This window comes from Polypterus senegalus, chromosome 3, assembly GCF_016835505.1.
Source record: "Polypterus senegalus isolate Bchr_013 chromosome 3, ASM1683550v1, whole genome shotgun sequence".
Classification (NCBI taxonomy): Eukaryota; Metazoa; Chordata; class Cladistia; order Polypteriformes; family Polypteridae; genus Polypterus; species Polypterus senegalus.
This window is the reverse complement of record NC_053156.1, coordinates 140711748-140728703: the sequence shown is the minus strand read 5'-3', so window position 1 is coordinate 140728703 and position 16956 is coordinate 140711748. Positions and strand designations below refer to the sequence as shown.

Here is a 16956-nt window from a genome sequence, read left to right as displayed (position 1 = left end):
AGTGACTGTTATGTTGCCGCTCATCCAGTATAGCCTGAGGTTGAATGGATGTGTCTGAAGTGTTTGGGCTCAGCCAGGTCTCTGAAGCAGAGCACATTGCATTTACGCAGGTCCCTTTGTGAGCTGATGGGGCAGTGAAGTTCATCCAGCTTTTCTCTGTGGAAGGGAGGTTAGCCAGCAGGATGGAAGAGAATCTACCTCTGTTTCAGTATTACTCTGATCAAAAATGTGACTGGACCTTCTAGCTAGGTAGATAGCTAGCTAGGTAGATAGATAGGTAGGTAGATAGATAGATCGAACTTTTTTTGTCCACAGGGGGAATGTTGGCTTTTTACAGAACCTCTTTAAATAGATAAATATATAAACACACACAGTAGGGTCTGAACATGCACCAGAATGACTACAAAGGAAGAAAATTTAAAAAGAAAGAAAACTTCCGACTTGGTAGTCACATTGAGGCATTATGCTGATGTATTGCTGTTGGTATAGACGAGCCTCAGTTGTGTTTCTTGCCACACTTCTCTTAATGCATCCCAGCCCAAGAATGGCCTCTTTGGAGTTTTCATCTTCTTGCTCTGTCACCTCTTCCGGAATCCCTAATATGTGTAAGTCAGGTGGATTGACAGCTCTAAATAGCTTGGTGAGGGTAAGTTGGGCCTGCAATGAACTGGAATTCTGTATAGGGTTGATTTCTACCTTGGCCCTACATGACCGTGTATATGACTAAGGAGATATAAAACTGAAATAATGCAAGGACTGGTGCTTCACCAAGGATATTTCTTACTTTGAGACCCTAAACTGGATAAGCAGGTTATAAAAACGATGGATGGATAGACCTAGAAATAATGCCTGTTATCAAGCTAAACCTATCCCTGCTAATAGTATTGCATGTAACAAGTGGACGCAGAACTACTGATTATGTTTTTTTTATTAGACAAAGCAATATAAAAAGAGATCATCCCTTTATGCAGACTTTCCAGCATGTACAGTAGTTGTTTGCTTCATAGCACTGTAAGTTAAGTGTTAGTTCAGTACTTTCACAAAAATGTCTGTTGTCACGTAAAAGTTTGCAGGGGTTGCAAGCAAGAAAATTATGTAACTATCAATTGCACACAATTGGGAAACTAAATTTAGATTTTAAATAAAATATAAAATGATATGAGTAATAATCAGTTTGTCTTAATTTCACACTCATTCCATAATGTATTTGATCATAAAAACGTTTACCAGTCTCAGTCTTGTTTTTGTTTAAAAACTAGTTAGCCCCTTGACATTTTTTTTAACATTTTATTAATTTTATTCAAATCAAATAACATTCCATACAAGCAAGTCAAGTTTAACAAAGCTAGGTTCGAAACAAATCAGCTAATGTTGATGTGCTTATTGATTATTGCAGTCACATGCGCGGGAATATAAATTGAGTTTCCGAGGTGATGACGTGATCACCTGACATGGTGGTTATGCAATAGTGTTGTAATACTGAATACTGAAATAGTTCAACTTTGGTAGAGAAAAAAAGGCAAGACCTACAGAGTGCTTGTGTGCTTTGATTTAATCCATGCTGTCAGTACATCATGTATCTGTTATTTTAGTCCATCCGTCAGCCCTTTATCTAAATCTGATTAATCCAGTTATAGGGTCACAGAGTGCACAGCCAATACCATGTCAGCTATATATATGGAGCAGAGTTTTTTTTTTTTTTACCCCTGGGACATATGTTCATTTTAAGTATAGGGGGCCACTTTTTGTTAATATGTGATAAGACATTTTAAAACAGCTTGAAAAATGTTTCATTTCTCTGTAAAATGTGAAGATGGCACCGATTTATTTAGAAATTCTTTCATTTTCTATAGCCTTTAAATAATATGTTTACTCCAAAAATTCTATATAAAGTTTAACAGATAGAAATTTACACATTTTTCTAAAAGGGTCTCTTTTAAATATACTGTATCATAAAAGTAGAAATGAACTTGGCAGTCTTATCCCTACATCTGTCCATTTACTCTTAATTTCTTTTCAGGAGCCTAGGGAGCCAGATCCCAGAAGGCAGGAAACAACCATCAAGGGGAGGCAGTCTAACGTAGTGGACAGTCCCTCACACATGCATTTATTCTGTGTCAGTTTACAGTTGCCAGTTAACCTAACCTGCGTGTCTTTAGGACACAAGACAAGTTAAGCGCACTCATAAATACAGGAGATCGTGTGAAGTCCACATGAACAGTGGCTCTACAGGGAATCAAACCCAGTCTTCTGGAACCAAGAAGCAGAAGCACTAATCATGGTATCTCTGTTACCTCTGTGGTTGTTGTGTGTGTGCATAAATTATAAAAGAATATAAACAAGTCCGGGCCTGGTTTAAAACTATGGGTTCCCAGTCTCCACTTACTGTAATTTCTAACCCCATTTGTAATTAATGTTTTGAAAAAGTGAATTGCTAGTGACAAAGGTTTGGTTTGTTACTTGCATGATCATACATTAAAGTATTCCCTGCATCTTCCTGAACTATTTTTCCACCCTGTCCTCTTTCACTATAATCAAAAAAGTATTTACCAATTTAACTAAATATATTGTTTACAAGTATAAAGTGCTACTCTTTTTCCTTTCCAAATCTCCATGTGCTCCTGAAATTGGTATATGCAGAAAAACTTTGTGTTTTAAGATTCAGCTGTTGACGCTAAAATAGAGATTGACAGTAAGTTTGTCGTGACAATTGGGAACTTTCCTTAAAAAGTCCTGATAGGCTAAATAATTTTATCGAATGGCAGAGATTTTAAGAGACACTACAGAATGGTTGTCAGATTTAGCCAAAGGTCAGAGGCACTGACAGTCATGGCACATGCAAGAAAGTCATGTTAAGTACATCATATTTTAAGTTTAAAATCAAAACTGAAAGTGTCAACACAATTTTGAAACTAGACTACTGGTAAAAAAACATTTCCTCATAATACATTTTGGCAGATTTAGAAACAAAAAATAACTTATCAGAAATCACTTTTGTGAAGAAAATTTGTCTTTAAAACCTTCAAATCCAAATGTTTTATGTAAGTAAGATCTAATAATTTAAAAGCTGCTAAAAGCTGTTCAGGGCAAATGTGCTCAATTTGACTTGGTTCACACTGATTTGAAAAAGCATTGGCTATAACGTTCTTATCTCTTGGATGAAAAGTAATTACAAAATAAGAGCAGTGAAGAACAGTGTCCACTGTGCTTGTCTAGTGCTGAGGCATTTTGCACTTCATAAATATGTTAAGTATCTGTAACTGATGTAGATCAAGGACCTTTTAGTTAGTGTCTCCATTGTTCAAGAGCCGGCAAATAGTTCAGTATTATTTACATTGTAATTTATTCAACTAGAAAGAATTTTTATAGATGCAGCTTTCCAGTAACTGGGAAACAGTGAAACAAAACTGCACCCCACGTCAAAGAAGACACATTCACCTTGAGCTCAGATTGTAAGGCAGAATCGAGTTCCAATATGGGTAGACAAGGGAATAAAACCTTAAGCTTATTAAAGGCTTCTCAGACTTCCAATAGTCAATACAATGTCTGTGGTTTCTTTGTTAAATGTGTTATTGAAGCAATGGAAGTGTTAACATTCTTGGAAAAAGCACTTGTAATAGTTTGCAAAACCAACAAAACATTGAAACTGTTTAACACAGTTACACACTAGCCAATTCTTTAGCGACCACTTAATCCCTGCTTGGAAATTTAATAATCAAACAATTGCTTATCAGAACCAGCCTTGTGTTTAAAATTAGTTTTTAAAACCTTCAAATCCAAATGTTTTATGTCAGTAGGATTTAATAATTCAACAGTGGATAAAAGCTTTTCAAGGGAGATATAGAATTCAGGATTGGTGGAATTCACAATTCTCTGACTTTATCATTTCTTCTTAGTTATGAAAGTATCTCTCATACAAAAGCTACTCTGTTTGTATGTCTCCATATCAGGCAAATTAATGAGCTTATAAACAACAGAGTGAAAGACAACAGGAGTTTTGGTGAGCCCATTGGAAATTACCACATATTCATAAAGTCCAGTTGAGAAGTTACACGCTGTCTTCCACATGTCCACACTGTAAGCACTGCATAGATTTACTATGTAATTATAGTCAAAGTATTAATTTCATTAGGGAGAGATCAAGGGGAGCGGGTAATTATCTTTTACTGTAATTGTTTTAGTTCTCTCATAGACAGAGAGTACCACCCTGTTCTCTACAAAGAAAAACAAAGCCCCCCCAGTAGGACTGTTGGACAGATGAGTTAATCTAATAGCAAAGTTTTCTCCTATACATTCTCCCATTGCTTGATTTTGAAGTTGACATTTTATATATATTGGTGCCCAGTACGGAACCAGTAGGATATACTGGGAAGTGTAGTTTGGCAACACAGCCCTGCTGGGATCCTTGAGTGCCACAAGGTGGGGCTTCAGGGAGAGGAGCTCCCTAATAAGTGGGACTTTAATATGACCCAGAAGTACTTCAATCGGGCAGTAGCCCTCGCACTGGAACTACTTCCAGATCTCTCATAAATGGGACCTCACTTCCTTATTCAGGCAAATTGGAACTGGGAGGACGTGGAACAACACTCTACTGGAGGAGGGCAGTGTGGTGGTGAAAGGAGAGGTGGTTTGTAGAGAGAGAAAGAATACCTGTGCTTGTGCTTTTTGTTACTTTTGGAGGTAGGTATTTGTAATAAAAAACGTCCATTATTTGAACCCAGGAGTTTTGGTGTGATTGTGTTTGGGGCTACTGGTTCTAACATATATATATATATATATATATATATATAAGGGGTCCAAGTCCCCCTGGCGCCTTTCACACCCAACCCCCAGCTGCGGCTAGAATTTTAGTAAAATCTGTAAATGTACAAAAAAAAATGTGTATTTTTTGGAGTCAAAATCATGAAATTTTATAAATATGTAAAAGAAAAAATTATTATTATTTAACGGAGTAAAAATCATGAAATGAGAATAAAATATTTACTCTCTTACCAATTGGAGTGTTCCCGTTAAACTGAGGTGAGGCCCACTATGCTTGATGAGTATATATAAGAGACTAAATAAATGATCCATTTATTTTAACTGCCATTCTTATAGATAAACTTTTTTTTAAAAATGACTTATTTAAATAACAGGAAAAATCACATGAAAACTAAAGTGGTATGCAGTGGGTCATCGTAACTCGACCTTCTTGATATTTTAGTGTATAATTTAAAAACGGAATAAGAATCTGCAAATCTAACAACTTCACATTAAAGTTCGATAAATTCTGAAAAGAATGATACCAAACATTATATATGTAAGTTTTAAAACAAGCCTGATTTAAAGAGTGACAAAAAAAGTAATATAAAAAGTCACATAAAATCGTTGCACTTTTAGCCTTGAGAATTTTATATATATATATATATATACAGTATATATATATACTGTATATATATATATATATATATATATAGTAAAAGGTGCTATATAGCGCCCGACCCGGCACAGACTACGCAGAGGCACGTGTACAAAAAACACAGGCTTTTTATTTTTTCTTCACCCGTGGGCGCACGCCTTCCCCGTGACCCACAGGCAATACACAGTCCCAAAGCACTTTAGTCCCACACAACAACTGATCCTGGCACCACCACTCCTCACAGGCAACCTCGTCCTCTTCCTCCCGATTCTGGCTCCTCAGTGGTGGAGGCTGAAGATTCGTCCAGCCAGGCTCTTGAGTCTCGGCAGCGCCCCTTAGCGGCCACCCATCTCCCAACCAGGCTGTAGAGGACTCCATGTCCCATGGAGCCACGTGGGAGAGTGGGAAATGAACATTGGCCAGGGAGGCTGCCACCTAGCATCCCAGGGGAGGTATTGAGTTGTCCATGCAGCAGGGGCGTCCCGACCGGGCATGGGACCCGGCTGTCCGTCACTATATATATATATATATATATATATATATATATATATATATATATATATATATATATACTGTATATATATATATATATAGTGGTACTTTGAGATACGAGTTTAATTCACTCCGTGACCGAGCTCGTAAGTCAAAATGCTGGTATCTCAAATCAATTTTCCCCATTAAAATTAATTGAAATGAGATTAATTCATCCCAGCCCCCAAGAAACCACCCCAGTTTTTTGTTAAATGTTTTCAACATAAGAAATATTGTATACAAACAAAATAAAACCTAATACATAACAGAGAAGCTAAAGAAATTAACATGGTGGCGGAGCCAATTAGCGTATTGTAATGTTTTTTCTTTCACTTCACTTTTGCTTAACTTAATTTTCTTCTTCACAAGTTTTTTTTTGCCATGCTTTCGTCACTTTCATTCACAGGGCGTTTCAATACAAACCTGTCGAAGGAGCTTTGTTTCTTCCTACCCTTTAAAATGTTTCTGAAATGAGTTAGGCAAGTGTCATTAAATAGCTCCGCTGCACGATCAGTTGCAACTTTTTCAGGGTGTTTCTTTTCAATAAAGTCTGAAACTTTTTCCCACATTACCAACACTTCCTTTATCTCACTTGAAGAGATAACCCCCTCTGCGATACCGATCTCCTGCAGAACCTCCGTTGCTGCTGTAGTTCCGTCAAATCCTCTGTCGTCAGTTCCTCGGAATGTGCGGCAACAAGCTCTTTGATGGTTCGCATTACGAATTGTGGCTCGTAACTCATGGCAATAAATCGACCTAGTGACGGCTCATATCTCAAAAAACTTGTATGTTGGGGCCTTTGTATCTCAAGGTACCACTGTGTGTGTGTGTGTGTGTGTGTGTGTATATATATATATGTAAAACTACTCTCTTCAGTTAAGGGGTTCCATGTAACTACTCTACTTTATAGTGCAGTGATGGTAGGTAGGCCACTGTAATGACTCAGCTTACTATGTATGTTAGCAAGATTTGAATGACACTACTTATGACGCAATCTAACAGGCACTGTTTCTTTTTTTAATTCTTTAAATGAATCTATAAAAATACTTTTTTTCCCTCAAGATAATAATGTTGTGAATCCCTAATTTATTACTGAGTAGTGTTGTGTTAGCCCGGGAAACCACAAAATTATAATTTGTCAGTCAGAATTTAGCACCAAGAATAAAATAATCTCTTGATAAATTAAACCAATAGCTGTTTGCAGCATTTCAGAAACAAAACAAATTCAGCCCTGTGAAGTGTTTGAATTTTTATTTTGTTTTGTAGGTTAAGTGAGTGGTTTGTATTGGCACACCAAAACAGAACTAATAAACTTTTTTTAGTAGCACTAAAATCTACCAAAACTTGGATGAGTGCTTTATTTTTTAATATGTACTGGGAAGACTTAGGAGTTCAGTATTGCTACTCACCCAAAGAACCTCACCAACGGACAGGCTCATCAATTTCTTTGCTGGTTAGGGCGCATTCTTTTTAAATGTCCAGCACCTCTACAAGAAAAATGCAATCCTTCTTCTTTCCTGTGTCTCTCTGCTTGTTCAAACATATCACAGATTTGCCCAGATCCAAAAATGTGCTGAGAATACCAAGAGAGAGGCAGAGAATTACAAAACAGCCAAACCCAGTGCGCAAAGCAGTAAAGAATCTCAGAGAAACACAGTCCCAACTGTAACATTTTGGAAACAGCTTTAAGCTTTTTCAATAGCAAATGAAAGTTAAAGACAGAATAAAAATGGAATCCAATAAACAGATACCAGATGCTGTGCACTGCTGTCTTATACAGTGCCTTTATAAAGTATTCAGACCCCTTCACTTTTTAAATGTTTTGTTATGCTGCAGCCTTATATTAAAATCATTTTAATCATTTTTCTCTCATCAAGCAACACTCAATACCACAGACTACAAGGCAAAAACGGATTTAAAAATATTTTGTAAATTTAAAATAAAAACTGAAATATCACATTGACATGTGTATCCAGATCCTTTACTCAGCACCTTTGGCAGTGGTTTGGACCTGGGGTCTTCATGTGTTTGACACAACAACTTTTGCACACCATGATTTGGGGATTTTCTGTCATTCTTCTCTGCTGATTCTCTCAAGCTTTGTCAGGTTGAATGGTAGCACGTTTCAGGTCTCTCTAAAGATGTTTGAGTGGGTGTAATTCTGGGCTCTGGTTGGACCACTCAAGAACATTCATGGTGTTGACCATAAGCTACTCCTACATTGTCTTTTCTTTGTGTTTTAAGGTCATTGTTTTGTTAGAAGGTGAACCTTTGACCCATTTGGAGGTCCACAGCACTTGGGTACAGGCTTTCATTAAGGATATCTCTGTACTTTGCTCTATTCAACTTTACCTCAACTCTGTCTAGTCAATCTGTCCCTGCCTTTGAAAAACAACCCAACAGTATGATGCTACCACCACCATACTTTATCACTAGGATGGTATTGCACAGTTAATGAGCATTGCCTGGTTTCCTCTAGATGCGACCCTTAGAATTGAGACCAAACAGTTCAATCTTGGTTTCATCAGACCAGAGGACCTTGTTTCTCATAGTATGAGAGTCCTTTAGGTGCCTTTTGTAGACTCATTAGCAGGCTAGCATGTGTTTGCAGTCAACTCTGCAATAAAGCCCAGGTTAGTAGAATGCTGCATGGGTGGCTATCCTTTTGAAAGTTTCCACATGGGTGTTCTGGAGCTCAGCCAGAGTGCCCATTAGGTTCTTGGTCACCTCTAAGAGGCCCTTCTCCTCGGATTATAGCCACTGTATTCTTAGGAATCTTCAGTACTGCAGAATATTTTTTGTAGCCGTTCTCAGATCTGTGCCTTGACACTGTCCTGTCTCTAAGCTCTGCCGGCAATTCCTTTGACCTCATGGTGTGGCTTTTGCTCTTATAAAGATGATCAACTATGGAACCTTCTGCAGACAGAGGGGTGTGCCATTCTTTATCATAACCGACCAGATGAATGTACCACAGGTGGACTTCAGACAAGGCTTAAAAATATCTCAACGATGAACAATAAAATGGGATGCACCCGAATCAAATTTCAAGTGCCATAGTGATGAGTCTGAATACTTTTGTCATTGGGATATTTCAGATTTTGATTTTGTTTTACTAAATTTCCAAAAACACCTAAAATCCCATTTTTACTTTTTTCGTCCTTGGATATTGAGTGTTGTTTCATGAGAAAAGAAAAAAAAATTAACAATCTTTACATAAGGCTGCAACATAAAAATTGTAAAAATTGAAGGGGTCTCAATATTTTCTGAAGACCCTGCATAGATGGTGCTTGATGACACATTTGCCATATGATTGTCCACATAGCCTTTTATTCCAGTGTTTAGTCCTGGTGGACCCCTGTGGCTGCAGGTTTTTGCTACAGCCAGTTTCATAGTCAGTGAATTATTTTAACTGCAATTAAACTCATTATTTAATTAGCTGATCAAAATAATGAAAGTTAACAACAAGGAGAGCAAAAGTCTGCAGCTTGATCAGTTAGTGGTTCGTATTTCTAACATACTTGTGAATAAATAACTGCTTAAATAACCAGAACTCCTGGACCAGTGAACAGATCATTGTGATGAAAATCTTAACAAATCAAGACAAAAAACATTATTAATCATGAGAAATGCTTTCTACATTACAATAAAAATGTTGGTAATTCCTATATTAATACTAAAACCAGAAACTTGGAAAAAAAAATCAAGGTTAATTAAGGTAGGAGTTGAGTTAAAAGCAGAAGCCCTGGTTTATTCACGTGCTGAAGTGGATCTTTTGGCCAAAGACCTCAGAATAGTTAAATGTCCAGGTGGTGCATATTATTTAGTAGTGCCTGAATTGGAAATTTTAGTACTGTATATTATTAATACTTCCAGATTAACAACCTGTGGTGGGCTGGCGCCCTGCCTGGGGTTTGTTTCCTGCCTTGCGCCCTGTGTTGGCTGGTATTGGCTCCAGCAGACCCCCATGACCCTGTAGTTAGGATATAGCGGGTTGGATAATGGATGGATGGATTAAGAACATGCTAATCTACGAACATGTAACTTTCCAGTATTATAAAAGACACTACAGCAATAATTTAACCTCTATGATAGTTTGAAGAAATTGATTGTCATAACTGTTTTAATAAATGCTGATGCTATTTGAAACCAAAACCATTAAACTACTGTCTACCAATTGGAGACCAATCAAGCTTGGTGACACTTTTTGTTTTGATCTTCCTTTTTTTTAGGAGCAGAAGATGACTTAAAGAGAGTGGGGCTGTTCCTACCAGCTGGATACCACCATACGTGTAAAATGAAAGCCAGCTTCCCTGTGTTTAGCCCTTGCTGACAGTGCCTGCCCACCAGTTGTCCCGGAGACTCCACTTCTCTCCTAATTCATGAGCCAGCAGGATGTGGTAGTCCCTGTGCTTTCAGAACGGCTCCTCATAGCCGCACACAAAGGCCAAGCGGATAATGTGGTGCAGCTTATTAACAAGGGTGCTAAGGTAGCGGTTACCAAGGTAACTGGGAAGACAGACTTTAAATGCATTCTCTGGAAAACAAGACCTTTTAAGCTGTTTTTCTTATGTGAAAACAAAAAGTTTTTATCATGAACAAGAATGTTGGGAATAAATCGGGGAAAATGTGATTATTTAATGCATTAGGAAACTCTGCTCAAATGTCAGTACCATTTGTCACTGTCCTTAAGTTGTTTTAGTTCAGAGCTCAGTTTTATTTTGGGCTTATGTAAAGGTTTCTCTGTTTAAAAGCTGCCTTGCTTGTTTTTTTTTATTTTAACAAGTGTAATGATTGCAAGTTGTGTTAAGATGAAATTGCAAATAAGAGGGTGATCATTTTGTGAAGCGTTTCAGAGATCCTTTGTGATATTTAAAAACCCTACTCCGAGAGAAACACAGTGTATAACAAACAGGAACACAGTGCATCCGGAAAGTATTCACAGCGCATCACTTTTTCCACATTTTGTTATGTTACAGCCTTATTCCAAAATGGATTAAATTCATTTTTTCCTCAGAATTCTACACATAACACCCCATAATGACGTGAAAAAGTTTACTTGAGATTTTTGCAAATTTATTAAAAATAAAAAAATTGAGAAATCACATGTACATAAGTATTCACAGCCTTTGCCACAAAGCTCAAAATTGAGCTCAGGTGCATCCTGTTTCCTCTGATCATCCTTGAGATGTTTCTGCAGCTTAATTGAAGTCCACCTGTGGTAAATTCAGTTGATTGGACATGATTTGGAAAGGCACACACCTCTCTATATAAGGTCCCACAGTTGACAGTTCATGTCAGAGCACAAACCAAGCATGAAGTCAAAGGAATTCTCTGTAGACCTCCGAGACAGGAAATCTGGGGAAGCTTACAGGAAAATTTCTGCTGCTTTGAAGGTCCCAATGAGCACAGTGGCCTCTATCATCCATAAGTGGAAGAAGTTCAAAACCACCAGGACTCTTCCTAGAGCTGGCCGGCCATCTAAACTGAGCGATCGGGGGAGAAGGGCCTTAGTTAGGGAGGTGACCAAGAACCCGATGGTCACTCTGTCAGAGCTCCAGAGGTCCTCTGTGGAGAGAGGAGAACCTTCCAGAAGGACAACCATCTCTGCAGCAATCCACCAATCAGGCCTGTATGGTAGAGTGGCCAGACAGAAGCCACTCTTTAGTAAAAGGCACATGGCAGCCTGCCTGGAGTTTGCCAAAAGGCACCTGAAGGACTCTCAGACCATGAGAAACAAAATTCTGTGGTCAGATGAGACAAGACAAGATCATGCTGTGGGGATGTTTTTCAGCAGCAGAAACTGGGAGACTAGTCAGGATAAAGGGAAAGATGACTTCAGCAATGTATGGAGAAATCCTGGATGAAAACCTGCTCCAGAGCACTCTTGACCTCTGACAGGGGCGACGGTTCATCTTTCAGCAGGACAACGACCCTAAGCACACAGCCAAGATATCAAAGGAGTGGCTTCAGGACAACTCTGTGAATGTCCTTGAGTGGCCCAGCCAGAGCCCAGACTTGAATCCGATTGAACATCTCTGGAGAGATCTTAAAATGGCTGTGCACCGACGCTTCCCATCCAACCTGATGGAGCTTGAGAGGTGCTGCAAAGAGGAATGGGTGAAACTGGCCAAGGATAGGTGTGCCAAGCTTGTGGCATCATATTCAAAAAGACTTGAGGCTGTAATTGCTGCCAAAGGTGCATCGACAAAGTATTGAAAAAAGGCTGTGAATACTTATGTACATGTGATTTCTCAGTTTTTTTATTTTTAATAAATTTGCGAAAACCTCAAGTAAACTTTTTTTCATGTTGTCATTATGGGGTGTTGTGTGTAGAATTCTGAGGAAAAAAATGAATTTAATCCATTTTGGAATAAGGCTGTAACATAACAAAATGTGGAAAAAGTGATGTGCTGTGAATACTTTCCGGATACACTGAATGTAGTGATCCTCAACTTTCTGCATATAATAAATCAGTTTCTAATATTTATTGTAGCTTTATGCAGTGACACTTTACAGATCTACCGTGCAATTATTTATATAGATATAATAGAACAATCTAGACGTGAATAGGCCATTCAGCCCAACAAAGCTCTCCAGTCCTATCTGTCTAATTTTTTGTAAATAGCATCCTATCAAGTCCCTAAAGTCTTACTGTCTACCACACTACTTGGTAGCTTATTCCAAGTGTCTATCGTTCTTTGTGTAAAGAAAAACTTCCTAATGTTTGCGTGAAATTTAATCTTAACAAGTTTCCAACTGTGTCTCCGTGTTCTTGATGAACTCATTTTAAAATAACAGTCTCGATCCACTGTACTAATTCCCTTCATAATTTCAAACACTTCAGTCTTGTCACCCCTTAATCTTCTTTTGCTTAAACTGTGAAGGCTCAGCTCTTTTAATCTCTCCTCATAATTCAACCCCTGTAGACCTGGAATCAGCCTAGTTGCTCTTCTCTGGACCTTTTCTAGTGCTGCTATGTCCTTTTTGTAGCCTGGAGACCAAAACTGCACACAATACTCAAGATGAGGCTTCACCAGTGCATTATAAAGCTTGAACATAACCTCCTTGGATCTATAACCTAACATTCTGTTAACCTTCTTAATGGCTTCTGAACACTGTCTGGAAGGTGATAGTGTTGAGTACACTATGACTCCTAAATCCTTCTTACAAGGTATACTTTCAATTTTCATACCTTCCATTGTGTATTCAAACCTAAAATATTTACTTTCTATGTGTAATACTTTACATTTACTTACTTTACCCTTTATCTGCCAAAAATCTGCCCAAGTCATGGTGTCCAAGTCACTCTGTAATGATTCAACGAATCCCATATTAGCTGCCAATCCATCTGTCTTGGCATCATCAGCAAACCTAACCAGCTTTTTCCTTATATTCCTATCCAAGTAATTCATATATATATATTAAATAGCACAGTTCCCAGCTTCACAGGCATGCTGATGGTTGTGCTAATTTGTAGATAAGGCATTAAAGTAGCAAGATACCAGAATGCTACTGCAACATGCAATATTTGCCATTTGTACACATATCCATATACAGTACTGTTTAATCAGAATACAAGTGTTCTGGTTCAGTCTATCAGAGATGTAAGCAAGCGATTATCAAATGCCAATGATATCATCTACAGGCAGAAACCTATTTGTTATCATTATATTTCTCTTTTGTTTTTTGTGTGTTTTAGCATTTTTTGGTCCTGTTGCCATGATGTATTGTACAGTTGCTAGGGGTGCAGTTTCTGGAGGTCTTGCAAGATGAAGTCACAGCCATGACCCCTATACACTCACAGCACTAATTTGGCAGCGTCTTTGATTATAGATTTACCTCTATATTTGTTATTTTTGGTGTGGGTTAGGCTCCAAACACAAAGCAATTGTCCTTCTGATGACTACCAATTTGCTTTTGCCTTTTGGTTTTGATAACCGTTACCCCAGTCTTCTCTGGTTATAGCCCTCACTACATATTAGGATTGATGATTCATCTCCTGGTCCATTCTACTACCTTGGCTGTTTATTACCTTCTTGCTAGTAGTATGACATCTGGCATATACAGTGCACTAGGGCAGCTTAGCACAGCTAGTAAATTGTGGGCACGTTTGAGTGATAGTACTGACCAAAGTGACACTCTTTGAAAGGCATTTTAAACAATTATGTTGCTAAATAATAAACCAAGTGACATAGTGGTAATTAATAAGTTGAAATTGTGTGAGATGTAGCAGGTTGGAAAATGACTGACTGACTGTGTGAGATGCATTGTGAGAAGATGCAGAATTAGGTATTAAACCAAACAGTATAATGTACTGTATATTTGTTAAACTGCTAGATACCTACTTTTACATTATACAAGAGTGCTTTGCATTTATCCTCTCTTGGACTTAAACAGCTACTACCTTGATTAAAATAATCTACTTAACCTTATAAGCTACAGGAATTTTCCTTTCCTTGAAAGAAAAAGCAGGATGGAGACATTGTTGCATCATACAAGCACTATTTATGGCAAAAGGCATCCCACCGCTCACACCAATGTAACTGATTTACATTATGCTACAGGTCAGTCCAATGGATTTGAACCTGAAGTCCCGATGTTTATAAGTTTGCTGTTAGGAGGAACTGCTGATATTAAGGAATACTCTGGCAGCCGGAGAAGATGTGTGAGGTAGTGATGTCACTTGTGCTCACTGCTTAAAGCTTTTTAGTTTCTAGAATACTGATTATGATGTCTACATGTGAGTTTTAGTATACTTTATTAAGCTCTTCAGTGATTCACTTTCAGTTGCAAAGCTTCCTTTTTCAAACATTAATGTGAGTTCTTTCAACAGAATGGTCGAACTCCACTACACCTAGCTGCCTATAAGGGTCACAGTGAAGTGGTGAGAATTTTGCTGAAGGCAGGCTGTGACCTCAACCTTCAAGATGATGTAAGCAATTAAATAAAATGTTATTATTATGGTTTGTTTTCTTTTACTGTCTCATTCATTTTGTATTTCGCATCATCTCTCAGTATTTCCCTTCACTTTTTAATGCGTGATTGGTGAGCCTTTATAATTATTCACTAGAGCATAAGACATTTTTTTTTGTTTTGTCATTTTTGTGGATGCAGTTATGTATTTATGTCATTTTATGCCTGTATGTAGGTATTTGTGGTCTTTTGTTCATACCCACTCATGAAGCTGCTTTCAATTACATTTACTGAATCCAAATGAAGGTATGATTTTTTTTAAATGTAAAGGTGTACAGATTTTTAAATATTTCTGTGCATATCCAAGTTTATGATACCATCACAGGTATTCTACATTTAATTTTTGCCATCATTCTTCAAAGTATTAAACCAACACCTTTGTTAACAATAAAAATGAAATAAAAAAAACATTAACTCTGAACTCCCTCAAGTGTATGTAAATACATAATTTTGTCAAACAGTAATTTTTGTATATCTTAGAATATATCAAGGATTACCAAAATGGAAGAAATTTCACCTATATTTTAAAATCTTTGGATTTTATTTTAACATTTCTAAAAATAAAAGGAAGCTTCAATCAAAAGATTGGTTGCATTAATAATATTAAGGAATGGCTGCTGTAGTACAGTATGTATTCCCTATGAATGTTTTTTTTAAATGATATGAATATTTTTTCTAAGACATATACGGATCTTTACTATACAGACTTTTAAAGTGAAAAGCCAAAAGCTCACATTTGTTGTCTTGTGATTTTTGTATTCCTGGTTTAAGAACAAATGAGAGAGGTTAGATAAAGAACTATTGGTATTATACTGACAGTTTTACATTCCATCTGGTGAGAATAGCATTTGCTAAGTTAAAATGTATGATAATTAGACAAAGAAACAGTCAATACGCAAAAGTGTGCCGCTTCAGTAATAGTAGTAATAGTGATAGTAGTAGTAGTAGTATTGTCATGTGTACAGAGTACAGTGAAACTCTTGCTTACATGTCCTCCCAACATGCAACATATTCACACTCTCTACAACCATAATACATTATATACATAAAGGAGAAATCAATGAGAAAATTCAACATCATAAAATATTGCTAGATGTATTAGCACAAGAAAAACAGAAAAGGCAGCAGTGTTGGCTAAATATCTGTTCCATTATAGACATCATAAAGTTCCTGGTCTAGAAGAATTTTTTAAGTTGCCACGGGAGACCTAAATTTGAGAGCAGGGTGACCTCATTTTGGATCAATAAACACGCCAAGACAATACATTCTCCAATTATTACAGTAAAAAAGCTGAAGGAAAAAAGCCACAGGAAAACTGCAGGTAGTTAATTCAGAACAAGCATATTGTTATGAAATTAACAAGGAGTTTGAGTATAGTGAAAACAACTGCAGTCTGCTGTGACACCATCAGTTACCTCCATTGTGCTTTGCTCCATTTTGAGGTCTTAATTATTGCTTTTGCTGCTTTCATTTGTTATTATTATTGCGTATGTGCGTATCATGTTACATCAATACTGAATGCACAATGTAGTGTCAGAAATTTGACTCGATTAAAGAAAAGATTCCCTTGAGAGACTTACTGCTTGAATGACAAACAAAAAAGGAACTAAAAATCATTTTGAGCAATAGTGACTTTATAAACAGACCATGCTTAACATTTTTGACAATTCTCCTACCTACTCCTAGCAAAGGCACGTGCTATAAAGCTTCTGCCAATCACTACAGCATTTGTTCCTTGGGAAATTCCACCTAAACACTTAAAAATGGACCACAAGTGGGAGATGTCCTTTCATGACTGGGCTGGTCGCCCAGCTCTTACTGTCTGCTTGAGGTGAAAAGTGATTTTTGACTGTCTACAGATGGAGCATTTAACATTATAAGACAATTAAGCATATACTGTATTTATAGAATATTGTACTGCATATGTGGGGTACACTGTACATTTCTTTTAACTATACATTATGTACACACACTATTCATATTATAAGTATATGTATATTTGATAACTGATCTTGGCAAACCAATTTTATTGTGCTAAATAGATAAAGAAACAA

The 16956-nt window shown here is 37.2% G+C and overlaps 1 protein-coding gene across 3 annotated transcripts in view; it reads left to right on the top strand.

Annotated features, from left to right (window-relative positions):
• Positions 1-16956, top strand: part of ankrd6b (ankyrin repeat domain 6b) — a 183021-nt gene that overhangs the window by 111451 nt on the left and 54614 nt on the right. For 2 of the 3 annotated variants that reach the window (XM_039747987.1, XM_039747988.1), the window contains exons 2-3: positions 10159-10431; positions 14763-14861. In XM_039747987.1, the coding sequence (XP_039603921.1) occupies positions 10309-10431; positions 14763-14861 (222 nt within the window). In that variant the 5' untranslated portion in view covers positions 10159-10308. Of the gene's footprint in view, positions 1-10158; positions 10432-14762; positions 14862-16956 lie in introns of those variants that run through there. The other variant, XM_039747986.1, reaches the window with a different exon arrangement.